Source organism: Centropristis striata, chromosome 9 (genome assembly GCF_030273125.1).
Source record: "Centropristis striata isolate RG_2023a ecotype Rhode Island chromosome 9, C.striata_1.0, whole genome shotgun sequence".
Taxonomy (NCBI): Eukaryota; Metazoa; Chordata; class Actinopteri; order Perciformes; family Serranidae; genus Centropristis; species Centropristis striata.
The window spans coordinates 22,163,537-22,191,396 of NC_081525.1; the positions used below are offsets into that span (position 1 = coordinate 22,163,537).

Sequence of the window (27,860 nt, forward strand, 5' to 3'; positions counted from 1 at the left end):
TGTATGTGTGTTATCCTTTTCTAACAGTCTGAGAACTTAGATAGTTGTGGTCCACACTATGTCCTTTTAATTCCATTTTGGAAAAAAGGGATTTTCTTCTCCATTTAGAGCAATGGAGTGAAAATAAAGTCCAGCGTCGACACCCCACAGACCCTGTGGTGTTTAAGCAAGTCACATAGCTCCTTATTTTCCCCTTAAGACTCAGAGAAAATGGTTCAGCATTGTAACTTTTGTAACTGCAACAGCTACAATGCTGTTTCTTTTCTCTGGTTTGTAGTAATAAGGGGTTAGTATTTCCCCAAAAGGTTAGTAGCAATCACATTTCGCCATCCAAGGCCCAGCGATACTCCTCATCTCCTAATGCTTCCGATGCTTTCACACAGTGTCCTTTCACAGTCCTCCTTCTATAGCTGGGTAACTTTGGTGGGGCGCCTGGTCCTCCTGTCTCGGCGTTGAGCAGCAGGGAGGTGGCTGTAACGTGGCGACCATCCTCGGGGCTTCCTCTTGGGTCTACGTGGCATGCTAGGGTCTGGGGGGGCTGGTAGTCAGGCCTCCTCGGCTGTGGCATCTATCCCAGCGTAGGTGAAGTTCTCAAAGAGAGCCATGTTCACATAAGCCTGCAACATGGAGATAAGCTTGTGATCAAAGAAAATTTGGGGATATTTGGATGCACGCTGGATGTGTGATGGCTCCATCTATGTCTTAAAGGGATAATTTGGATTTTTTTTAGTAGGGTTGTATCAGAAACTTTTCCATTGTCAGTATACTACCAGCAGTAGGTGGTGCTGGTACATTGCCATACAACATTACTGTTGTGGACGGGGGCACACGGTTGACATATTAAAGTCACCTAAAAAAGGGCACACCTAAAAATATCAAAATTAGTTTAAGTATACAATATATTTTGAATATTTCAACCGCTTTACCTTGCTGTCAGACAGCCCTTTCGGATAGGAAACTGAAGCCATTATCTTTGCTCTCCTCAAAGCCACCAGACTGCTTTGACAAAAACATTAGTTTTATCTTGCAGAACACATGAGTTGCTGCTCTACTGCTTCCTTGATCAGTAAGTTTATATGTGGTATTGTGTTACTTTGGTGTTTTAAAGGGTAAGCCCATATTTAACAAATCAATCAACTCCTGTGTTCTGCAAAGTATAATTGCTTTGAAGATAGCATAGATCAATATAACATATTTTGCTCCCTATAAGAAAGAGCTGTCTAACAGCGAGTAAAGCGATTAATACATACAACCCCACTTAACACCCTATATGTCACTTGATAAACTAAACTGTTATTTCAGACTACATTTCTAGTTATCAGGTGTTTTAGCAATAGTGTAGCCATCCTAGAGTGACTTTTGAACACAACAGGACCCTTTTCTATCCTTCCCTTTCTCCCGACATTGTGTGAATGCAGCATTACCTTTCTGGCCTCCTGCATCCTGTTGAGCTGGACAGAGATTTGGGAGAAGGGGGGTCTCTCGTAGGGCCGATCTCTCCAGCACTGCTTCATAAGCTCATACCTGGACAGAGAGAGACAATGATGAATAGGGTGGAACAAAGGAAAGAAAGACAAAATTAGCTAATAATGTGAGGGTAGTGGATCAGCTCAGTGCAGTGTCAGGTGTGCCACTGATTTGGACCAGGTGTATGAGGCCTATATTTGTAGCTGGGTTCAGTGCTCTGTGTTGACTTATTGTCTCACCTTCAGAGGCAGTGAGGGCATCTCTTCTTACATTTTCTGATCCTTCCTAGTGTGTTGGGTGGTTATTAAACTCAGTTCTTTGTGTTCTTTAAAGGCTTCCTTGACAGCCATTTTTTTTTTTGGTTCATAAGGATTATCATATGCTCTCTGAGTTTGTTTTTTAAGCCTTTTTATTGAAAGGAGCTTGTTATTTATTTTCAGATTGCCTTAAGTAGATATTTCCCCCCCTCTCATTCAATTGTTTGCGATTTTTTGATTTTTGTGGTTATCCCTCTGGGACAACTTTAAGAAACCCCTAGTCCACAACTGTGCTCCATATCTCACCCTCCTGACAAATAATTAGCTACTACGCTCCCAGAACGATCAGAATGTCTATAAAAAGTATTCACCCGCTTCGATTTTTTACAACATTTGTTGCTTTTATGCATGAAAGCAGTCAATATAATTTGGCTTTTTTGACAAGAATCCCCCCCCCCCCCCCCCCCCCCCCAAAAAAAAAAAAACGTCTTTAATATCAAAGTAAAATCAGATTTTTACAAAATAATGTTAATAAATTAAAAATATATAAGGTAAAATAAATGATTACATAAATATTCACCCCCTTTCAAGTAACTGACCTAATTCAATAAAGTTCCAGCTGGTTGATGCCAACAATGTCACAGTTAGAGAAATGGAGATAACCTGATTGCAGTTAATGTGTGTCATGTGATTTTAGTATAAAAAAAACATGTGTCTGGGAGTTCCAGTCTCTGGTTCATCACTATTCCTGCTACAATTGCAACATGAAGACAAAAGAACACTCCAAGCAACTCAGAGAAAAGATAATTGAAAAGTATAAGCCAGGAGTTGGCTACAAAGAAAATCAACTAACTGGACATCCCACGGAGTAAAGTTAAATCCATCATTAAGAAATTGAAGGAGTATGGTACTAGTTTAAATCTGCCTAGAGCTAGCCTTCCTCACAAACTGTGTATAACATGTGTAAAAACAACAAAATGGTGAAACATCAAGGGGGTTAAATAATTAAAAGAGGCAAAGTCCTTAAAAGTAGATTGGGAGCCAGAGCCTTCATTTATCAAGCCCTCACCTGTGGAATCATCTCCCAGTCTTCCTCTTTGATAAAGCCTATAGTTAGGGCTAGCAGAGGTCTGCCTTAAGCCACCAGCCTCTAGTTATGCTGCTACAGGCCTAATGTGGCCCCTTTCTTTTTTCCCCTGTCAAAAGGGTTTTTTGAGGAGTTTTTCTTTGACTGCTGTGAGGGTCAAAGGACAAAGGGTCAGTAAAGCCCTTTGAGGCAAATCTGTGATTCATTCATTCATTCGTTATCGCTAACCGCTTATCCGCACTCGGGTTGCGAGGGGCTGGAGCATATCCCAGCTGACATTGGGCGAGGCGGGTTACACCCTGGACAGGTTGCCAGACTATCACAGGGCTGACACATAGAGACAGACTATCACACTCCCATTCACACCTACAGGCAATTTAGAGTCAGCAATTAAACCTAAGCTGCATGTTTTTGGAGTGAAGGAGGAAGCTGCAGTACCGGGTGAGAACCCACGCTGACACGGGGAGAACATGCAGACTCCACACAGAAGAGCCAGCAGCCCTCTTTGTGAGGCAAGAGTGCTAATCACTACACCACTGTGTACAAATCTTTGATGAGCTATGTAAATAAAATTGAATTGAATACTACAAAAAGCTGACTACTTACACCTCATCATCACAGTTTTTGGGTTTCTCCATCCTGAAGCCTTGTGGAAGTTTTTCATAAAGCTCAGCACATGTCATCCCACAGTATGGAGTGCCACCTGACACACACAAAGGAGAGAAAATGTTTCATGATGGTGATTGTGGGTTGAGTAATTGTGAGGATCAGCATGTTACCACCACAGGAGTACACCATCTTACCTAAGCTTACAATCTCCCAGAGGAGAACACCAAAAGACCACCTGGGAGGGAAAATGCAAAGGCAGAGATGTTTGTAAAGTAGAGAGACATCACAAGACAATAAAACTGTTTATGTTAGTAAGGCCTGAAAAAAATCTGTCATTTACTGTCTTCACCAGATACTTCCTTTGTTGATCATGTGAGATAAGCCTAACACTTTGCAAAGAAACCACCATCAACTCATACCTGCAATCTACATTTATGGTAAATGATCAAATACTTTTTAAAATACGTATTGTTTTTGCAATGTATTGCATGACAAAAATGACTCTAATGTAATGATAAAGCAGATTTGCTCAGCATTAATGTCGAAACTTATGAGAAACCACTGACTGCCTCAACAACAGAAAACCACCATCTTTCCTGTGATCTGATTAGTGCTATAATTCAAAAGAAACGCTTTTCTTTCTCACGTTACAATGCTATGTGGTAGATCATTTGAGCAGACAAGTGTTGTTTGTGCTCTCAGCCTGTCTCGTTGTCTTTGTTTATCCCTTCTCGCTGTCTCACATCTCTGTCTGTCTGTCTGTCTGTCTGTCTGTCTCTCTCTCTCTCTCTCAGTAACACTGTTTCTTTTCATAATGTGTGAAACTCTCTCTGACCCTACAGGCAGCCTTCACACTTCTTCCGTTAGCTGTCCTACGCTCTTCAAGCTTGTTCTCCGCTGTGTATAAATAGGCTCCAGTTGACAGACCAACGTCTCGGTCTGTCTGCGAAGGTGTACCCAAGGCTTCCTGGTTGTGCTTATCAGTTACACAACACACTGTTATCACTCCACCAGTGACAGGGTGATGATTTGTTTGCAATGTCAGAAGCCTGCCATGTCACTCAATATGCCCTACAAGAATTATTTCTGCATTTTGGTACAGCAGTTTAAAATACAAACATGACTGAAGCTCCTGTGTGACAAACATTGTGAATTTTGCCTGCCCTAAAAAAATCCACAAATCTAAGAGTAAATGGAATAATGTTAGTTAAACAGGTGAGTTCAAGCTGCACACTCACACATCACTTTTGCTGGTATACACGCTGTAGTTCAGAGACTCAATGGCCATCCAGCGCACAGGTAGCCTCCCCTGAAAGCCAATAAAATAAATTAATGTGAAACTCTCTGCTTCGCTGATCTATTAACTTGCTCACACATGAAGAAGAGTCTGTTTGTGAACATTAAAACAAAAAAAAGGAATACATAAAGATGTAAAATATGCTGAAATCTGTCATATAATGGCAATTTCTGACTGTGGTGTCACAAGTCATTAACAGAGATACAGTTAGCATTAAAAGTCTACGGCCTATTAGGGTAATCTACAACTACAGACCAGTGGTGGAATGTAACTAAGTACATTTACACAAGTACTGTACTTAAATACAGTTTTGAGGTATGTGTACTTTACTTGATTATTTCCATTCAATGTAACTTTATACTTCTACTCCACTACATTTTAAGGCAAATATTGTAGCTTTTACTCCACTACATTTAGCTGACAAGTTTAGTTACTTTTCAAGATTTAACATGAAACACATGATAAAGTTAAAATGATTAGATATTTTAAACTTCATAACAGTAGGCCTATATATATCATGGTTAAAATGAGCCCTATCTTTACAAAATTAAAACTGCTTACATAAATGCATCAATACAAATAATAATAACATATTTAGAATACATATAAAACAATCTGAGTGAGGCTATTCTGCATAACAATTATTTTTACTTTTGATACTTTAAGTACACTTTGATGCAGATACTTTTGTACTTTTACTTAAGTTTTGAATGCTGGACTTTTACTTGTAGTCAAGTAATTTCACAGTGTGGTATTAGTGCTTTTACTTAAGTAAGGGATCTGAATACTTTTTCCACCACTGTCCTGTATTATCTATTGTGGTTGTCTGCCAGAAGCTGCTAGAAGCTGCTACAGATGCTTATGAATGTCTGACTATTTTTTACCTGTATTTTACTGTTTTTATTTAACCTGTACTCTTTTAGGGACTAGACTGTTTTATTTATGTGTGAATATTTAAGTTTCATTTTGCGGGATGCTCTGGTATTCCCTGGGTAACCTTTTCTCTTTTGCACTGTACAATTGCTGCTTTGCAAGATGACAATACAGGTTGATTGGATTTGATATGCTGCAGTTGATTGTATTAACACGTGACTGCCCTCTACAGGTCCTCTAGTATTTCAGCAAAGTCTCTAACTTGTTTTGATCAGTGCTTTCTGGAGTACAACTCAGTCCTGCATGTTTTAGATCTCTTCTTGCTCCAACAATGCTGATTCAAATAAACAGCTTGTTATTAAGCAGTTTCAGAAGTTCATAACAAGCTGATCATTTGAGTCAGCTGTGTTGGAGCAGGGGGAGATCTAAAACACGCAGGACAAGTTGTTCTCTGGGAGTAGTTTAGGAAATAGTGGTCCAGACAAACAGAAGACTTTTGGTTTGCTTTGGTTTGTTTGCATTAAATGTTGTTAGCTTGCAAGAAATTAGTAAATCATCTTTAATAGTTAAAACAATTAAATCTCTTTCATAGTGGTGTACTGATAAAGTAATAAACACTGTCACAGACTACAAATTGACATTAGATAAAAGATATTACACAAATGTTTATCAAGCTCAGACTCTTGGAAAGTGGAAATAAATGTAGTGCCTTGGCATTTAAATGTTCTAGTGCATGCCGCATGACTGCAAAATCTCTGGCTAAATTCCAGCTCCGTCCACCAATTGCCAGTCTGTTTCTTCTCTGTCAACTATCAAAATAAAGATGGAAGTGCCCAAATAAATAGAGGTGGAGTGGAAAAGTGGAAATATATGAAATATATTGTCTTCCAAACAGCTAGTGCCCTTATTTGGCTGAAAAAAAATCTACATTTTCTGCAAAATGTGCAACTGAGTGTGACCTCATCACTCACCATTGTCTTTTTAACGTAAACTTCCTCACCGCGGGACAAACCAAAGTCTGCTATCTTTGCCACAAGGCTGTCCCCCACAAGAACATTCCTGGCTGCCAAATCTCTGTGTATGAACTAAGAGAAAGAGGAGAGAAGAGGCGTTATTACTGTTAATAACACTTGATTTAAAGCATAGGTCCTTTACACAAAAACAGCATGATTACACATGTTTGAGTGGAAATTTTTGTAGCAAAAAATGTAAGTTGTATTTTTTTCCCCTTGAAAGTGCAGCTTTAACATGTTGTTCTGTGTTATAAAAAAGAAAGAAGCTTCTAATATAATACTATGCTTGAGAAATGTAACACAAATGCATCATTAAAACATATAAGTTATTCCTGGGCTTATGTTGCAATAGTAGTAATGGAATAGTTCAGTTATTGCAGCATCTATTGAATTACTAATTAAAATGATTTTAGAAGAGGTAAAAACATTGAAAGAAAATGCACTCATCCACACAAATGGATATACAAGCAGACAGAGACATGCATGCTCCTTCTCCTCCTACCTGTTTGTCACTTAGGTAGTGCATCCCAGTTGCAACATCGACAGCAAACTGCAGCAGCTGCTGGGAGGTGAGGGTGGAAGCAGTGCCATGCTCTTTGGCAAAGGCTGGATCGGTCTCCAACACTCGACTCTTCCTCAAAAAGTCTAGAAGGTTACCATAGGGAGCATATTCGATGGCTATGTACAGGTAACCTGGAGAAAACAGAGAGGGAATAACATTAGGAAGAGTTGTAATATAAAGTTGGGTAACGCTTTATAATAAGGTCCTTAATAACCATTCATTAACAAGTAATAAGGCATTGTTCTCGCTTTAGATCCGGTAGTTGCAAAAAGCATAGTTAACTTATATTTAACTTACAATAGATGAGCAACAAAGTATATTTTAATATCAATAAGCAAACAAAATAGGATTAATAAAGGCATAGCAAAGACATAATGGGTGTTTGTAATGCCATTATTAACACTTATATAAGCTTATAAACACACAATAATGTTAATAAGCATCTTGTAAGGACTTACAAGGGCCTTATTACTTGTTAATTAATGGGTATTACAAGGACCTTAATATAAAGTGTTATCTAAAAGTAGCATATGGAATAAATATCTAATAAATGTGCCACAAATCTAAATTTTTCATAATGTTTGATGTCCTAATATGAGATTTAAATGTTTTTTTCTGCTACTATGGGTCTCTCAGTCAAAATAACACAAACAACAGTGTTTGGTAACGTCGTTAAGTAGCGAGGGATCATGGGAGTTGTTGACTTCACCACTCTTCCCCTCACTGCAGTCAGTGTCTCCCAGTTGGGATTCCTTCAGTGTTCATTGTTCAGGAGGTTTTTACTAGGAGCCGAATTACCCCCAGAGGTCTCCTCCTCTCCAAAACAAACCGACCCCATGATTAAAACCAGTAAAAATACTGAATAAGGCTGTTTAACATTAAAATCAGTATTTATCCAACACTGTTTGGCAGAAAAATGATTTCCCTGGGCTGCAACCAAGCTGCAGCTAATGATTGCTTAGCTTGATTTTCTGATAACTTTAGAATCAGATATCCAATGATTAAAATCCTTCATCTTCTGCTTAAAATATATAGTTAAAATGACAAAGATGTAGAAAGTGATGAACATCAGTTTATGACAGCTTCTGGCAGACAACCACAATAGATAATACAGGACAGTGGTGAAAAAAGTATTCAGATCCCTTACTTAAGTAAAAGTACTAACACCACACTATGAAATTACTCCACTACAAGTAAAAGTCCTGCATCCAAACCTAACTTAAGTGAAAGTACAAAAGTATCAGCATCAAAATGTACTTAAAGTATCAAAAATAAAAGTACTCGTTATGTGGAATGACCCCGCTCAGATTGTTTTATATATTCTAAATATATTATTATATTATTTGTATTGATGCATTTATGTAAGCAGTATTTTCATTTCCTCAAGATATGGCTCATTTTAACAACTTAATATACTGTTATGAGGTTTAATTAAAAAAACAACATCACTTTAAATTTATTATGATTTTCATGTCAAAAGTAACTAAAATTGTCAGTTAAATGTAGTGGAGTAAAAAGTACAACATTAACCTTAAAATGTAGTGAAGTAGAGGTATAAAACTAAATTATATGGGAATACTCAAGTAAAGTAAAAGTACCTCAAAATTGTACTTAAGTACAGTACTTGAGTAAACTTACTTACCGGTAGTTACATTCCACCACTGATACAGGATAATATAAATACAGAACTTAACAAAATATATAACAAAGGTCGAGACGTTTTTAGACATTTCAACCATCATGATCTGACCTGAGGCTGCTGCTTATTAACATTTAATTTTCTATCTAGACAAGCTGTTAGCAGCTCGGCTTGGCTGGCCTGCCTGCAATAGGCTGGGAAGAGTCCCAGCTACAGCTGGTAAGGGGCTTGGCCTTCGACAGCTCACACAGACAGAGGTAAAACAGACCTTTCATGAAATCCTCACAGAGATCAACCGGATAGTTGAGGCTTTGTTAATAAACGGCGGCTTTCAGCCAAAACCAGAGTTCCTACAGGTCATAAGGCATTTGTACTTGTTGGACGGGTTTCATGTTGATTTCACCAGGACCAGAAAGAGTGCCAACACAATTAGTTAATACCATATGTGGAAGGAAAGAGTTACGGGCGATGGACAGACTGGTCAAAGAACTGGAACATAATACAACTATGTTCCTTCTCAGCTACAAGAGGTTATTTTAATCAGGACATGTGTATCCTGCAGCAACGTATTTCCAAAACAACGTCTTTGGTCGACATGAACAGAAAGATCTTCTCAAACCAAGCATATAGGCATAATACAATACTATATATGGAATACTGTGGTTTTCTTCTTGTTAAATAGGAAAATGGAAGACAATTCAGATAAAAGTTAGCAGCGGTCTGTGACCAAGATTTCCAAACTTGACCCTTAAACTGGCTTAGGGTTTATTTTTTCACATTACATTAAAACAACTCTACAAGTGTTCTTATGGGTGTATATCAGCATTTCATCTTCAGAGATCAGCAAAAACGCTATTCTACAAAAGCTGATGGAGAGGATGCTGACTACTTTGTTAGCTTCCCCTTGACATTTGAGTATCTATTTAATATCTTCTATGTTCATTTCCTCCTCCTGTCAATGCTGAATTACCCATGCACGCACCTCAGCCTTTCACAATGTTGATAACAGAAATGTCAATTTGTTTCAGATCTCTGTAAGATGAGAAAGTACATGAGCTGAAAACAACACCTTATATATTTCCCCTTAAAAAAAAAAGCCAACACACGCTGAATAGATCAATTGAAAAAAAAAAGCCTGAAACCAGTAGAAAGTGAAGCAGAAAAATCCAAAATGCCAAAAACAGCAATTGAGTAACAACTTGTGCTACTACTGCAAGCCAGTGACTTTCTCTGTTGCAATAAAACAAATTTTAACATCTCGGGCAAAGGGAGAGGCAGTGCAGGAAGAGCATGTGGAAACTGTATGAAATATTACTTCCTAAAACCTTTCTTCTGGATCTCATTCCTTCTTTATTTTCTCATCTTTACCTTTCAGCCTGCTCTGCTCCCTCCCTTCTCCCACAGCATCCTTCCTTCCCCTCTTGCTTCCCTTTAAAATTAATATAAAGGGGCAACACCTAATCATACAGCCCCTTTTTATTGAGAATTGCGGGAAGTGGGTTGCATGAAGTGGATTTAGGGGGAGATAGCAGGTCAGCAATAAATGCCATATAGAAGTGGTGAACATCATCTAAAAGCTGTGATCATAAATCTCTAATAAAAATGACTTAATAAATTAAGGAAATCTGGCGAGGTGTATTAATGGTTCAGAACATTAATGTTTGGCTCAACTATGTCCCATAAGCTGTGGCAGCATTTTTTCATTTGATACCATTTGTTACACATATTTGGTGCTGAATTAGGCATTTTAAAATGTATTTGAGAATGGATAAAAATGGTCAAATCCCCCTTCAGATCATTACATCCATACAACAAGACCTTTGTACCACCCTAGACAAATCCATGCTGTGATTTGGTTTCAAAAACTAGATTTTTTTTTGCCTAGATCTCAATCTTCCAGTTTCATATGATGTCAGTATCTTCTTTCAACTTAAAATTGAAAGAAAAAAAACTACAAAAAAATCCAACAGGCCACCATCGCCCAACAGACAGCTTAATCATAAAAGACCAAAACTGCTCTAACAAGACTTTTTGGACATTTTAACTAACATTTTAGTGTTCATTAGCTCTTCAGAAGAATGTGGTTTTGTTGATGTAATTGAGGTTGAATGGTACAGTATATGTGTATTTTGTTCTCACTATCACTGAATAAAAGAAGTGAACCTGAGTTAAACAACAGATGTAAACACAGGACAGTGAAAGTCTGCAGAATCAAGGGCTACTTGATAGTGAAAAACCAGTGTGGAGACACTGGATTAGTGAGATGTTTATTTTTCAAGGCTGATTTGGTTTTGTAATGTCCTCACTGATGTACTTTCCATACAAGACCTCCTCTCTCATATGTTATCAATCTCTGATCAAACGAAAAATAATTCAATTATTGGATGTAGATGTAGCTGTGGGAATGTGATACTCTGAGGTAAGAACTGAGAGCCAGGGAAACCTTATACAAATACATAAATACATGACATGGCTGTGTGCTTGTGAGGCACATGGACAAACCAAACAAATGTGATAGTGCAAAATGCTTCTGGCAGGCGAGGAATATTTAGCTTGGAATCATTCTGGTGCTTTCCAGGTGCAGATGAGAAAGGATCAGATGGGAGTTTCTGTTTAGCTTTCAAGCAGGAAGAATTTAACCTGTTCCTGCACAGTGCTACATACAGGGCTACAATTAGATGATTTAGGACAGACAGAAGCAGGATGTGGTCAGAGTATTGTCTGCAGGGCAAGTCAGTCCTTTAAATAGTCAATACTGACACATCTTGAGGGAAAAAATGTATTGTAAATACATTTAGATCATCCAAATATTCCGAAAATTCTCCAGGTTTATTTGCAAATCGTACCAACCCAATAATATTAATGACGACAAAACATTGGTGAACAGGCAAGAAGTCACTAAAAGTGCATTAAGAGCCCAACATATATTGGATTTATGACACTCATACCAATTTTAGAGCAGAAAATTCACAGGTTACCAACTTGATGGCCTTTATAAAGATTTTGAGCTTGAGCCCTAAAATTCTCCACAGAAATGAAAGTTAATAGACGTTAAATTGGTCATCTCTATTTTTTATATATTTATATTATTATTATTGTTATTAAATATGGTAATACATTCATATGTTCATGCTGTAGAATATTACATTAATAAATACTGCACATATTATAATACACCCAGTAGATGTTTTGAATCTCTTCATATATTTAAAAAAAACAGTATAACATAAGGCCTGAACACCACACAAGTAGGATAAAGCAACAAACATACAGACTTCTTAATTTTGTACCCAACAGCCTTAACATCATAACCATCAATATTCCTTCAAAATCCATGAATTGGAAGATCACCAAAATCTATATACGCCACTAGGTGTCGCTCACTCACCTCTGTTCTCACAGGCTCCTATCAGGTTGATGATGTTGGGATGCTGGCCTAGTTTACACAGCACCTCCAGCTCTCCTGCAAAGTCTCGGTGGTCATTCTCTGAGGCATACTCTGCATGAAGATCAGCATGCACGGCAGCATCAGACAAAGTGCAAGCAAAGCAACTTCAGTGTGTTTGTATGTGATGCATGTTTGTGGGTGCTTGCATGAATGTGCGCCAAACCTACCTTTCAGCATCTTGATGGCTGCGCTCATTTTGCTGCCATCCTTCTTGATCATGGCTTTGATGACCTGGTTTTGAGACAGTTGTTAGTTTAAATGTTTAAAAGGAGAGAGATTTTAAGCTGAAAGTAATTTAAGAGTCTAAACACCTGGCCAAAGTTGCCCTCTCCGATGACATCTTCAAACTTTATGTCCTCCCACTCCAGGATTGGATAGGTGAGGGGCTCTGGCGTCGGTTTGGGCCTCCGTGTCAGGGTCAGAGTTCCTGAGTTAAACTGCAGAATAGTTTCCTCACCCTGAAGGTATAAACAGTCTTAAGCTCTGATTTTCTCAAAACACATTTGAGCTTTTTGTCAGATCAGATCAAATGTCAGCCAGTAAATCCCTCGGCTTCACAAAATTCAGATCCTTACCGATCCAGACTGGTAGGTGAACGTGCGCCTTCGATTGAGCAGCGTCTTTCGGATGAAGAAAAGAGCCAACAGTGCCAGCAGGATAGTCACACAGGTGACGGTTACCGAGCCCACCACTGCCACCAACAGCTGGTAACTGTCCCCAACGGGCCTCCCCGCCACACCCTGGGTGGTCGGGGTTAAACTCTCTAAGCCTCCTTTGGCAGAGGGGAACAGATGGAAGAGGAGGACAGAGGGAAGATGGAGAGAAAAACCAAAAAAGGGAGATGCAGTTGATTTTTAGACAGTGGAGAAAAATAGACTGTATATGTGTTCTTATCCTGAGTAAATCTCTGTCACTGTGTGGGTGGTCCAGTGCAACGCCACCTGGGAAAAGCCCAGTGTTGGCCACGAGTACAGTAGTGTAGAAATTTTCCACTGGGAGCTACTTTTAGCTTGAAGGGAAAATAAATGTAAGTCAGAAAAACTATAAAAACTCACTGATTTATGTCAGTACACTAAATTTTTCAATCATTCATTTGGAAAGATGATTGATTCCAGTAAGCCAAGGGGTGGCAACCCTGAGACCAAAGGCTTTTCAGGTCTGACATCCCATGTTTAGAATCTTTTATCATTAGAAATTTGTTGCGTATTTGTTTGAATGAAGCCTTTGATATTCTGCTTTACTGTTTGGACATTTTGAGTTGCTCACTATTATTAAAAATGTGTTAAACCTTAACTAAACCTGATTGAAACCATCTCTACTATTCAGTTTAGGTATGTCATGCTTATTCCACTAGATGTCGCTGTGTCTTTAAACAGTATGCCTTTTCAGTTAGCTTCCTCACAGGAAATGAATAACAAAAAAGTCACTCCTGACATGAGGGCTGTGTGGTGGACTTTTTAAGGGCAACCTTTTTTTTTTTTTTAAACTTATTATAGTTTTAGAGGTCTTACTGAAAAGAATTATGTAACTTCATCCAATAAAACATTGTAATATGGGTCAAATAGTTCTACAAGTTAGTTTCATTGTTGTTCGTCTGATATATTAAATGTTATTGCACTATATATACATATTATAATTAATATGATTTTTTGTCTTAAACCATGCTCAGCCAAACAGTTGACTTTTTATTTCATGACTCAGGCTAATGCTAAAATAATAAACTTGTAAAAAAAAATTCATATTCCATTACATATTTAATTAGAATATATATTAGTATGATTTTACAGCATTTATGGGAGTACTGTAAAGGTTAATATCTAGAATAAAATAAATAAAATAATACTAGTACTGCTTATACTGCTAAACCCATGGTAACACATTGACATGCTGGTATAGAATAAATCGGGCATTATAAAAGAACATGGTTTATAATTTAGTTTTCTTTCTGTTAAAAACAACAGCAATGGAAGGACATATAGAGATAAATGTATACGTAAGAAAAAAATCTGTTGATGTTTTCTTAGTGAGGACATTCAAGGGTTAATCAAATAAAATTGTCTAAATAAAAATGTCTATTTTTTTAATTTTATGAATATTATTATTTTTATTTCTCTAATTTTGCTACACTGGAACGAATTGCTGTTTGATTAGTCATAATTTTTGGATGACATTCGATGACTACTATTTCAGTTGCACAATTTTATTGGAGTGAATAAAAATGTAAAGTTATTTTATATCTGATCCAAGGTGAAAGATGGCAAGTGTAATCTGAAGATGCATTATTGGAGGGGTTTGATTTATGTATACCAGATGTATGCAAAATGTTTGTTGCTGGATACAGACGTCATGCTCACCATCCCCTTGTGTCTTCGCCTGAACAAAGTTGCTCCACTCTCCCATCACGCTGGAGAAAGCCCTCACTCTGAACTGGTAGAGCGTGCTGCCATTGAGCGCCGTCACGTCTTTGATGGTCTTGTTTCCATCGTCTGTGTCCACCCAGTGGTGAGGGCTCCCCGGGCCGACTGGTTGGTACTCTATGACGTATTTAATGATGCCTCCATTGGGATCTTCAGGGGGCTGCCACCTCACCCGAATGGCGGACATGGACAGAGGCAGGGCCTGGATGTCGCGTGGGGATGATGGACCTGAGACACAGAGAAATTATCATAGTTAGGCCGGTGAATGGTGGTTCTGTAAAATTATATTGTGGAATAATATAATTATATTCTGCTCCAGTCCCGCTCCTGTTATGCTTCGGTGCTCTGGGAAAGCTGATGAGGGTTTAACAGCATTTACTGCCGTTCTGTTGCATTACATTTTTCTGACTTGTTGGTCTCAGATGTTTGCAAACTACATTGTTTCTTCATGTCTAACCAGAACTCAATATCACACTGCAAAAAAATACTGCATTAAAATGTTATAGTAATAACAGTAGGCATACTAGACCTGAAAAGTACAAAAACCTCTATTTTAACTATTTTGTGTTGTGTACTTCAACTCGATTGTTTGCTTTGTAGAAATTCAGAGAAATTTCATAATGATTAGCCAGAGCCCAAAGTGAAACCTTCACAATGCTTGTTAATCCAACCAACAGTCCAAACCTCAAAATGATTATCATTGATTAAAATTGTACAAATATAAGCAGATGATGGAACTGTTTTGGTAAGAAAAATGACTAAAATGATCACAAAATAGTTGTCAGTTTACTAATTGGTCAATCGACTAACCGATTAAGCTGTTTAATTAAAAAAAAACATCATATTTTATAAACTCATTTTATATAACTGTAACTAAAGCTGTAAAATATATGTTGTGAAGTAAAAAGTACATTATTTCCCTCTGAATTGTAGCAGAGAGGGAGTAGAAAGTGGCATGAAAGGTAAAGTGAAGTAAATATATTTCATTTACATTCCAGCTGGAAACTTATCCTCACCTCTATTAAAGTTTTTGGGCAGGGAGAGAGTCACCGAGCAACCAGCAAGCACCAATCATAATCTTTGTTTAAAGCAAATCTAACTAACTCTAACTCCTATTGTCTTATCTTTTATTAACCATTTTAACTAAATACATGTGAGCCTTTACTCTTCCTGTGCTGTTACTACATTAGAAACTGTGTCTCTAGTTACCCTGGCTGTTGATGCTGAAGAGGTCGGGTTTGGAGGGCGGCCCCTGGCTGCCACAGTTGATGAGGCGCACCACCACGGTGTAGTCTTGGTACTCCAGGTTGTGGAACTTTGTGGAGTGCGCAGTGAGCAGGGTGGTCTGCTCCAGTAGTTTCTCACTGTAGGGCGGCGGCCCGAAGAGCTGCACTAAAAAGCCACTGGCTGTGTCGGCATTAATGCCATTGTTGGCGGGCAGTTGCCAGCGTACGGTGGCATTGCGGCCTTCCACCGAGCTGATGTCAATCTCAGGTTGAACTGTGGGCTCTGCAGCGACAGAGAACACAAGGTGAGCTGAGCGGACTAACAGCTCCATGTGAATTCCTCTCATTAGGTCAGCAGTACTCCCCTCAAATTTCCCCCTGAGGGATGGGTAAAGTATTCTGAATTGAATTCGACAGTTGCCTCAATTTATATTTCATGTGGCTGCAGAACAGTAGTTAGAACTGTTTGAAGGTACTGGCTTTAAATATTTAAATATCCCCATGGTTCATGTTGGTTTTGTTAGGGTGCTCTGGTTTCCTCCCTCCCTGCAGTTAGACTGGAGACCTGTAGCACTAATTCTAAGAAGACTTTTAATATGCAGCCTGTATGCAGTCCGTATGTATGGACTGCATACAGACCGTATACCATATATATATATATATCTATATATATATATATATATATATAAATGTAAAAAGTACTATTTTCCTACAAAAAGCAAACTGAGGAGCTCATAGCTGGAAACAAAGGTACCTGTGGATGGTGAAGAAACATCTTCAGGGACTAAATTGAACTAACAAATATTTGTCTTTTTACTTGGCAGGAGTATTCTGTTTTGCAATATGATTGTGGCCAGCTGTGCAAATATTGTATCAGTTCCTTTTAGTATAAAAACAAAAAACAAAGAAACCATCAAATATGTTGATGTGTATATACTAAATGCACAAACTGTGTACACTATAAAGATTACTATGTAGTATGTAATGTAGTCTGTAATATGAGATTAACTGTTAGCTCAGGGGTTTCTAACTTGTGGTTTGGTTATTTTCAAACACCAAATGGATTAATGGTTAGCAAAAATACAATATTTTCTGATGCAGAATTTAATTTTCATCATATGCAGTTTTTAAATACAATTAAACTATCCTGTGGTCCTTCTCAAAGAAGTGTGACTCACTATTGCAAATAGTTTGTGCTTGTGCAAGAGACCAGCGATCCCCTGTAACAAATAAAATTCCACTTCACACATGGATCAAACCACATATTGCCTAACTATGAAACTCCAAATAATCACTTTCTCATTTCAGTCTTTTTCCGTGATCTTTCCTGTACTCACACTCAAATATGCTCACTCCCTCTACACCACAATCACTGATGAATTAAATGCTTTTTAACAAAGTTTTGTTTTGTTTTTTTGTCATTGTGTGTTTGATCCCATAGGAAATATTCTTTTTTTAGGAAAGAAGTGCCAATAGCTCATTTTAGTCCATTGGTATCTGTCTATATTTGTCCCTCACTCGAGTCATCGGGACAGATGCTCACTGGGGAAAAGACAACTGGCTCCTTGAGGCCTGGGAAAAGCACTTCTCAGCAAACTATTAGTCCAGCCAAACACAAGATAATTATGCTTGCTTAAGTTTTGTGGTCCAGACTATAGACATTTGTTCCCAGGCAAGATCTCCAGATAAATATACTAATGTCCAGTATGTGTGTGATCCTAGTTATCTGTGGGTCTTACCAGGACACTCTGTCTCCATGATTGCCTCTGGCCCTGGGTCCCCCTCTCCTCCATCCCCAGGACGACTGAGCTGGACACGGACATGGTATCGTGTTGAGGGCTCCAGGTTCATCAACGTGATGGGCTCTTTGTCACTATAAACTAAAAGAAAGTGGAAGTAGGAAGTGCCGAATACATACGATTTAATTTGTGATTTGTTTCTAGCTACTACATCACTACCCTACTACACTACTACTGGAATGAAAATAAAAGTAGAAAATAATCTTCTGATAATGCTGCTTTGGGTGATAAAGGCTTTGGGACTAAATGACACCTTTGAAAGATATTTTACCAATGATGGAGGACCAAGAGTCTAGATGAACAGGCTTGTAGAGGAGCCTGATGGAGACGATGGGGCCGTCGCCTTTGTGGGAGACCATCGGCATGACCGTCAGCTGTTTACTCCTTTTTTCCAGCAGTTTGGGAGCAGATGTTGGCACAGGGGGCTCTGAGAAGACACGGAAAAATATTTAAAAAATATAGATCTTTGTTGCTGCCCTATGATGAAATTACACAAATTAATATATTTTCCTCTCTGTTTTTATGGGGTTACTTTGGGTCTTTATTATTCAATCACACCATACATTTGCGATTAAAAATGAATTGCTGCAGATAAAAAAAAAAGGGTTTGTTTGCAAATCCAAAAGTTTTGCTTTGAATTCAAAAGTTTTGCTGGTTGTTGAGCTGAATTTTTTAGGTGGGGCTTACAATGTAAAACATTTCTCTAATGGCCAGTCTCGATCAGAGTGACAGCTTGGCAACATCCACTGTAAGGCCCTGTTTAGATGGAGACGATCCGGACAGAAAACGCAAAAGTGGCGTGGCGTTCTCACTTTTTATTCCATGTTGAGACAAGCATCTTTAGGGGGAAATCTGCGTGCATATGGTGACGCAAAAGTCTGTAAGATTCAATGTAGTATGCACGCCAGGTGGCTAGGTGGTACTGTGAAGCACTGCCACACAACACCACCAAGAGCTCGCACATGCCACGTCACTTCTCTTCCTAGTAGCTCAAAACAGAATAGAAATAGTAATAGAAAAAATTGCCCTAGGTAATTAACGTACCTTCTCTGTTCTGTTAAATTATCTGTGATCTGCTAAAATGACTCCTGCATAGTTATCAGAGCTGCTAGGGCAACTTGAATGTCTGACTGATGGAAATAACAACATGGTTCATTATTAAGATTCCCACTCTGAAGGACGGTTTCATTTAGGGGGGTTTTTAAGCCCCAAAAGCGACGTTGCCAACTAAACGAAGGGCACATCTGATAAAATATTTTATCGTTTTCACCCGAGATCGTTTCCATGTAAACAGGCCCTCAGTAAACAGGAGAGGGAGATTTGAAATGGAGGAGTGGAAGTGATATTACCAAGTGGTGACACCGAATAAGACTGGCCAAAAGAAACTTATCTTTTAGTGTAGGTCCCACCTACGAGGTTCTGCTCAGCAGCAAGCAAAACTTTAAAATTTTCAACAAAAAAATTTGGGATTTACAAACCAAACTTTTTGATCTGCATTAATACATTCACAATAGTTGCCCCATATATTTTTTACTTTAACTAAAAAGAACATATGCGGACCTTTAATGGTGAGGTTGAACTTGCGGGAGTCCTGGCCTCCATTAGTGGACACCCTGCACTCCCACAACCCTCCTTGTTGAGCACTCAGACGAGGGATCTCAAACAGGGCTGTACTCTTATTGGAGTCCATGACAGTGCGAGAGGCCTGAGAGTGAAACACATCACACGCAATCAATTGCAATGCAAAATATAAAAAAAATAATAGTAATAAAAAAACACTTTTCCACTTCCTGTGCCTGTGTCTTTGCAGCTGCTTTAATTTGCCTGAGAATTTTCTTTGTTCCTGTGTCAAGTGTTGGTACAATTCTTTATCAGATTGTTTCTATTATCAAGGAAACAGCACAGAAAGAAAAACACAGAAACTGAACATGTCACTTACAGGCAACACGTGGTCACTGCTGCGCTGTAGAGTGATACAGCCTTATCTGCTCAGACCATTGTGTTGTTGACTTCCTCCGAGCTTGACTCAACCTCATAATCATCAGAACAATCTTAAAGGTGCAGTACATGCTTAGTTTATTGGCACTGAGTACACTTTTTATTAAAATTCTCTGGGTTTTGTTTTATATTAGTATATTATTATGACGTGTGTTTATATATATATACATACATATATTACCTTAATCATGGTATTCTATCCCTGTTTTTTTATGTCTATTCTATGTTTATTTATGTCATGTAATTTCCTTTCCATTTTGTCCTGCAATCCTGCAACCTGAAGTGTGCTCATTTGCTTTCTAACTAAGATAAGTTCCAGGCAGTGATTACATTTGCTCATCTTTAAACAGGAAAACACTGAGCCTAGCTCTCAACACAGTCAGCACCTGTAAAGCTTGCTAATTAACGGATTGTATCTCATTTGTGCTATTGTGCACAATAAATGCACAATGCTATAATAAATCCTGCGCCACCCACTTTGGGAATTGCTGAACTACATCACCCCCTCCCTGTGTGTGTTTAATCTCTGCCTAACAACCTTGACTTAAGTTAAGCCAACCTGTGTGATTTGTGTATTTTCATTTAGGCTTTCTGTGAGTTATCTTGGCAGGAGTTTCTACCTTCAGTACTGTGCTGTCCAACTTTCGCAGCTCAATGCTGGTGTGGCTGGGCAGGGGGTTGCCTGTAGCTGAACAAAAGATCTTGGGGCTGGAGTTCAGGTTACACTCCAAATGACTTTCCAAATCCAAGATCTGGGGAGCCCGGTCTGAAAATGAGAGAGAGAGAAGCATGGCACAGAGAGAAAAAACAATGTGAATTGTGACTGAGGAAAATGTTTTTGTTTTTGCAGCAGCAGTGTATTTCAGAACCTTTATCTCTGAAAAATGAACCTTTAGCTGCCACTAGCTACTGTAGGTCTTACTTTGAAAATCAAAGTTAAATACATATTGTGGAGGAAAAAAGCAAAACAACTCAAAATAGTATGTTTGAGGTTTAACTTGTGTATGAGGAAACAGTAAGCATGCACTCTTGACTAGTTCAGGTGAACACACAACAACCATTAAAGCTTCCTTTAATTAAACTGCTTCACCAGAAAAGCTGACCTTCACTAATCACTCAACAGACATTACAGAGAACACTTGCTTTGATATGGGAGGGTGGATAAGGTTTAAGGGGCAGTTGGGTTTCATTGGGATTCTGCCATAAATCCTGATCAAGCCAGCTTGTTTGGTGAACTGTTTTAATTAAACTGCATGTAATCCATAGATATTTTCAACATGGTCTCACAGGAATCCGTGAAATAGCCACGGATTTGCTTAACTCAAAATCTGTGGAATAGCCACGGATTTCGCTACAATGCTAATGACAGTCATATCCCGTGGCTATTCCAACATACAAAGTGATTATGTACATTCACTGAGTGAATATTTAGAAAATAAAACATATATTTGTTGCTAGAAATGTGATCAAAATCAATTTTTATGCAGAAACTAAGTCAAAATATAGATTTTTTTTCACTAAAAATGAGAGAACTGTCCGCCATGTTTTTTGTTCTGACCGCCGGGACCTTGAAAGTCACATGCCTTGGAACAAATCAATAGGAAAAAATATCCATGGAATAGTCACGGGATATGACTGTCATTAACCTGCATTGTAGCGAAATCCGTGTCAGTTTCACGGAAATTTGAGTTATTCCGTGGCTATTCCATGGATTTTGAGTTAAGCGAATCCGTGGCTATTTCACGGAATCTTGTGAGACCAGGTTCAATATTTTATAACTTGAGCATTAGAGGTGGGGGAAAAAATTGATACAGCATATATTGCAAGAGTACCGCCAAGTATCAATATTTAGCGCTCCGGCAGCCGTCAGTATTTTCATTGTTTTTGTTATTTTCCGGAGGCCATAGCGGGCTCACTTTATGGATACTGGTATCATATGAAACTGAAAGATGAGTGACAGGATATTGTGTCAGGAAGTTGTTGAAATAACGCTGCAAAGTTAGGCTTTTTCTATGTTTTATTCAAAAAGATTCAGAGCAGTGAAGCTTAAAGTTGAGGGGAGTTTGAGAAAATGCTGCAATTGTTTGACTCTCATTGTGGAGAAATAAAAAGACTGAAGTGAGATGAATAGACTGAGAATTTTCTCTAATTTGACAAAACAATTCTTGATTGAATTTAATTTTGTGGACACAAAATGCATTTAAACAGTTAAATCACAATATATTGTATCGTGACTCAAGTATTGGGATAAAATCACATTGTGGGACCTCTGGTGATTCCCACCGCTATAGAGCATGTAAGAAATGTTAAGGAGCTAGAACTAAAGGAAGAATTTTAATTAAAAAAATATTTTCTTTTTATAATATGACGATGCCTACCAGACTTCTCACAGTGCTGTCCTCTCCACCCTGTCGGACACTGGCATCCACTGAAACGGTTGCAAACTCCACCGTTCTGGCATTTACAGCTCAGCCTGCAGTCTGCTCCATACATGTCACCCTGGCAGGCTAAACACAGAAAATACAACATGTAAGAAACATGTCATTAAACTTATACGTATTTATCGATTTAATTAAAATACAGAGGCAAATTATAGTGATGCAGTGTTCACCAGTTTCACAGCCTGACCCAAACCAGCCGCTGGCGCAGGAGCAGCCGTAAGGGTCTGGTAAGCAGAAGCGAAGCCCCCTGCAGTTACAGTTCAGCTCAGAGCCGCATGACTCCTGGCAGTTTCGGCCAAACATTCCTTCTCGGCAGGCTGCAAACCATCAGAGAAAGACAAATTCACAAATGTGTTATGTGGTAATTTTTTTGCTGTATCGTTGCAAAACACCACAGAGCAAAACAATCAAATTAAAAAAAGAAATGTGATCATTGTGCAGGAGGGTTAAGAAGCCATGGAGGCCAACAATAATCATGTTAATGCAATAACAACTATTATTGTTGTATTATTTTAATATATATTGTATTCATTGTTGCTTTCGTTAAATAAAACCTGTTTCATAATTAAAACCTCCACTCCTGGAAAAAGAGTCATTGTGATTTTTTTCAATTTAGTTTTGTTTTGTTGAAAGAAAAAAAGAAATGTGGCTGCGAGGCCATATGACCTGATACATTTACTGATAAACTAACTATTAACTAATGTTGTGAGTGGATTTTCTTGCTATGCCAGGTATTTTGTAGGGAAAAAGGGCTGACACATGCATTGGTATGAGTAAAGCACATTTGGGGAGGGCATGTTCGTTTGACTGTAGTGATGGAAGTGTTTTGTGTCCAAGAGATGGTCCTCTGTATTTCAGTAAATATTGACAATATGGAGAATAGAAGTCCTTAGAGTGTCTTGTGGAATATGAATCTATGTCTGAGGAAGATTTGAAAACATTCTGGAAAGCGGTATGCAAGTCATGAGTTAGGTCTACATGTTTATATGAGTCTGGTATATTTTCACATTAAAAATTTATAGAAATGTGTATTTTCTGAAGAGAGGAACAGATGGGTTGCATCTTTTAGCTGAATTAATCCCTCTCAAACATTTGTTTTGGATTAGGAAAATCTTGTTGTGATAAGTGGGACATGTGGCGGCCCAAGCAGTACTACAATACACAATATGAGGAGAAATTAAGATAGTTAGCTAAAAATACAGGGTTGAATAATCAATATCAATAACATTTCCATCAGTTTCAGTTGTGTGCTAAATATCAAATATCTGCATGCCAACAACTTAAAATAAGGCAGTGAACATTATACTTGCAAATCACCAACTTGCTAGCATTATCATTGTACATGTTAGCATTTAGCTCAGCTGCAGAACAAACACACACTTGTGTACTGAGAACAGTACAAACCTGTCTCACAGCGTGTCCCCATAAATCCTGGGGGGCAGACACAGTCTCCGTCAGCATCATGGCACACTCCACCGTTGAGACACTCCGGACACTCCTGGTCGCAATAAGGACCCCACTTCTGACTGGGACAATCTGTAGAGCAAAAGGTTTCTGTCTTTTGAAATATACATACAGTGTAATGACATCAAATACATATCATATCATCTGGACTTTGTGTGTTTTTGTGTGTGTATTTGGATATAACCATAAGGTTAAATGCACAGACAGAAAAAAAAGACCATAATAAACATTGCATCTGGTGGAGAGAGGGAATAGGAGAATCTCAAAGCAGAGCAGGTGGAGGGTGGAGATGGTGTTAAAAACACTGCTCATGTTTTTATATAAGACTAAGCTACAGGAAATGACCTACACAAACATGTGCTGTATCACCAAAAGACATGACATGTTTCACTAAGCTCCAAACCAACTCTCATCTGTAAAAGTTCATTTAAAGATGTGCAGTCGGTTACCTTAGCTGAGCACAACTACTGGAAACACCAGTAGGAGGAGACAGTAAGCATGACTGTGTAAAGGTGAATAGAATATGCCACCCAGCAACTCTAAAGCTCATCAAATAACACATATCTCTTATTTGAAACATACAAAAACTGAGGAGTAATAAAAACAATGTGTGGGGTTATGTGATGTAATGTGCTTGACTATTGTTTGGGAGTGGCATCTTTGCAGTATGCACAAAACCCACATTTTTCTTTTGAGTCTTCCTTTTTCTCTGCTGTTCTTTTGAGAGGTGGAATATTGCAAGGACATTAGCACAGAGATGCTAAAGGTTTTGATGACAGAAAGCCAATTTAAAGAACCAGCCTATGATTGAGGGTTACATAGAAAAAGGTGCAGTCGCAAGTTGTCCATCGAAATTGCTAACTTTAGAGTTGCAGAGCAATCAGTGGCTTTCAATGAGTAATCATTCTTAACCTAAGAGATGCCTGTTAGAAAGCCACAGTTATATGAAGTCGTTGAGTGCTGTACAGTATTAAATGTAAGCTATTTAAAGTATTGAAATAGATGGCAGAAGATTTAAATATATTGGATGTATTTCATTTTGAAGGCCGCCGCTGGCCAATGGGCTGCACTTTGACTAATTATAAACTAGTAGAATCTGCACTGAGTCAGCTATTGCATTTACATCATATTCCAATATTTCTGGGGGAGAATACATCACATCTACATCGTAAGAACTGTTGTAAAAGCCTTGAGACAATGACTGGTTGCGCGCATGTGTGTGTGTGTGTGTGTGTGTGTGTGTGTGTGTGCGAGTGTGTGTGCGAGTGTGTGTGCGAGAGTGTCTCTGTTTCTAAGTGTGTGGACGTGAGGATCCAACAAACCTCTGACAATGAGCCTCATCCAGGCACCATAAAGAGGGCTGTCCCCCACATAGCTGGCACTGTAGATGCCTTGATTGGCATAACCTGCATTCTCCACAGTGATTTCAGCCGTGTTATTGACCATATCATGCCAGTGAGTCATATAAAAGTAGTTTCCTATATGAGAAATAAAAAAAAAAAACACATAAATGACATAGTTCCCAATTTATTAAAACATATTGTAGTCTTCTATAATATATAAAGATCCTGAATTAAAAACCTGTCAGTGTAGGCCTGAGTAAACTGGCTTACCATTGTACTTCCAGGTCACATCTCTCTTCTGGATCATGATTAGCTGAATGCTGAGGTGAACTGTTTCTCCTTTGTTAACAGTCAGAGTGAGGTGAGTTGGGACAAAATTTGCTATGAAGGAACACAGATCAAGTTATTTTCCATGACACACTATCCGAACTGGATGCATAAATAACCTGGTCATAGTTTAGGCTTGGTCAGTAAAAAAAAATCTCCTTTTTCTATAAGTTGGTTGAAGTCTGAACCCACCTCTGCGACGGTTATTGATCATTGTGATCGTCTCAAGTGGAGGGACTTCTTGAGTGGATGTACAGAAGAAGATACCGATAGGATCATGCTCACGGAAATCTCTGGCCACCGCTTCCTTGTTCTTGGGCTTATGCACTTTAAAATGTGGCTTCTTGGGGAATTGGATAATTTTGTTGTCTTTCTTGATGTCCAGCTCAACCTGGTCAGGACTGCGCTCTCCATTAATACAAGAGATGGAGAAGTGATTGACCTCGGTGACCTCCGCTGTGGAGACCATGGTCAGGTCGATCACAGCATCTGCAGGACAGGGATTGAAACAGTGTGACATACAGGAAGGTTATTGGAGTCTTAAGGAGATTGACTTGATTATCAGGCTATAACAGGAATTCACAAACAACTTCTCTCATCTAGGCAAGTGAATGCAACTATTTCAAGGGAATTAGCGATGCTTTTAAGTGCTATCCTCTGGGAATTTGTGACATGATATTCTTTGAAGTTGGTTTGCTTTTAAAATTTCTAAAAAGAATCAGTTGAAAATCTCAACCCCCCACATTTTGAGCAAGAAATTGGACTGCTGCTTAACAATATGATGATAAAATCTGTTGTAAGTTATCTTACTCCCACAAGAACAGAATATATAACTTCTATGTTTGGTCTTGAACATTTGCATTGCAGGTGTATTGAATATTTGCAAACCTAGTAAATCCAAAAAAAATACATTTATTCCATTTTGTGAAGGATTCATTGCATGTGTGAAAATATGGTGTAAAAAATGGGGAAAAAATTATAAATTGTCCTCAGAAAACACCATAGGCACAACGTAGGGTTTGTGCAAAAATTAAAATGCCTTTATTTTACCATTTGCAATCAATTTTGCCCTGCAAAGTAAAGGTGAATGGTAAATGTTGCCTGAACCCTACAATGTGCCTTGGTTAGTTTTTTGAAGAAGGCTTGCATTTTTCATTTTTAAGACCATATCTTTATACATGCAACGAACCCTTGGAAATGGAATGAGCAAAGTATACCTGAAGACCACCTGTATGTGATCACTATACCGACCCGGGAGCACTTCTACTCCATTGTCTTCAATAAAATATATTGCCATATCTCTCTACGATGTGTTTTTGTGCTGCTCACACTTCATACAGCATGTTCAACTCCAATGTGCATTAAAATGTGTTTGTTTCAAAGGAAGTGATACATAATCATGTTTCTATCATTAAAGTAAGCTTAAAATGGAAAATGATCAGTTCAGAATGTGTTATAGGATAAAAGTTTTACTCCTGGATTTCTTTTCACACACCTGCCACATTAAAAAAATGTTGTGGACCAGATGGACACATGAAGTACGAATACAACATAACATTGTTGCAAAAACATATAGTTTGTCCACCATAAGTACCTGTTTCTACCGGATATTACAGTATGTCTTGAATATCACAGTGTATTTATTATATAAGGGACACTTTATCTTACAACACCTCACACACTGACACCTGAGATGAGGATTGAGAAACTGACACCCCTCCCTCTCTCTCTGTACAAATCCTCAGTTCAAAAAAAGCCCCCATGAATGTGATTATTTTAATAAAAGTGCCAAACCCGATACTGTTTGTCCAGCATTCCTTCTCCCTGGTATTTAAGCCCCAGATCCACAGAACAATGGCAGGAAACATGGATGAGCTCCTGTTTTCCCAAAGGGCTCACATATCCACACTCTAACTCTGAGGATAGTTGTGATTTTAACAAAACAGAAATTCTTTTAAAGGGATATATTAATCAGAAAGTGTAGACTAAGGTGGGACTTTGAGAGGTTTCTCAATACACACCACATTACTCGAAAATAAGTGACTTTTATAATATTTAGCACCGTTTAGGAATAAATGAGTCCCCCTTACCTGATAAATGAAGGAAGCACAATACAATCACCCACAAAATCCTCATGATATTTATAATCCTCATTGGTAAAAAAGCTGTCGTTAATAAATCAGGTTCACGCGGAGAGTTGTACATCCAAAACAGTGACGCTGCGTCACGACGAGTGGTGCGCTTTTTTACGCATAACTTGGCGAATCACCCAAAGCTCCCGTTCAGGTGTAAAATCTATTTGGTAACGACAACGGCGCTCCTGTAAAGCTTTCAGAGATGGCAGTAACGGTCCGTCACACTAAGCTTGAAGTTGGAGTTTGGGTAAAGCTCAGCTTTCTCTGGGTGGGAAAGGAAGGAAGAGCGTCACCAGACAGCGGAGGACTGCTGGCGCTCCAGACCTCCCCGTACCGATTAATGTATTTATGAGTAACTTCTTGTTCCAATACAATGCCAACCACTGTGAGTGTCTTTGTGCAGACAATTCGAATTGTTATTATTACGCGTGTCCGATGTTTTTGGAGTGAAAAGATGG

The 27,860-nt window shown here is 38.5% G+C and overlaps 1 protein-coding gene across 2 annotated transcripts; it reads right to left on the minus strand.

Annotated features, from left to right (window-relative positions):
* tie1 (tyrosine kinase with immunoglobulin-like and EGF-like domains 1) lies at positions 1–27,640 on the minus strand. Of its 2 annotated transcripts, XM_059341552.1 has the most exons (24): positions 27,358–27,640; positions 25,460–25,756; positions 25,211–25,321; positions 24,920–25,075; positions 23,538–23,669; positions 22,304–22,450; positions 22,071–22,199; positions 20,313–20,458; positions 19,255–19,399; positions 17,966–18,121; positions 17,635–17,775; positions 15,879–16,178; positions 14,607–14,897; positions 12,828–13,024; positions 12,564–12,710; positions 12,420–12,483; positions 12,193–12,303; positions 7,106–7,296; positions 6,562–6,675; positions 4,659–4,729; positions 3,615–3,655; positions 3,418–3,514; positions 1,425–1,524; positions 1–617 (listed from the first exon to the last, which is right to left on the minus strand). In XM_059341552.1, the coding sequence occupies exons 1-24, from the start codon at positions 27,470–27,472 to the stop codon at positions 546–548; spliced, it is 3,471 nt and encodes a 1,156-aa protein (XP_059197535.1). In that variant the 5' UTR covers positions 27,473–27,640; the 3' UTR covers positions 1–545. The 2 variants fall into 2 exon arrangements, with proteins under 2 accessions (XP_059197535.1, XP_059197536.1); XM_059341553.1 differs by lacking the exon at positions 15,879–16,178.
* Positions 27,641–27,860: the final 220 nt, after the last annotated feature.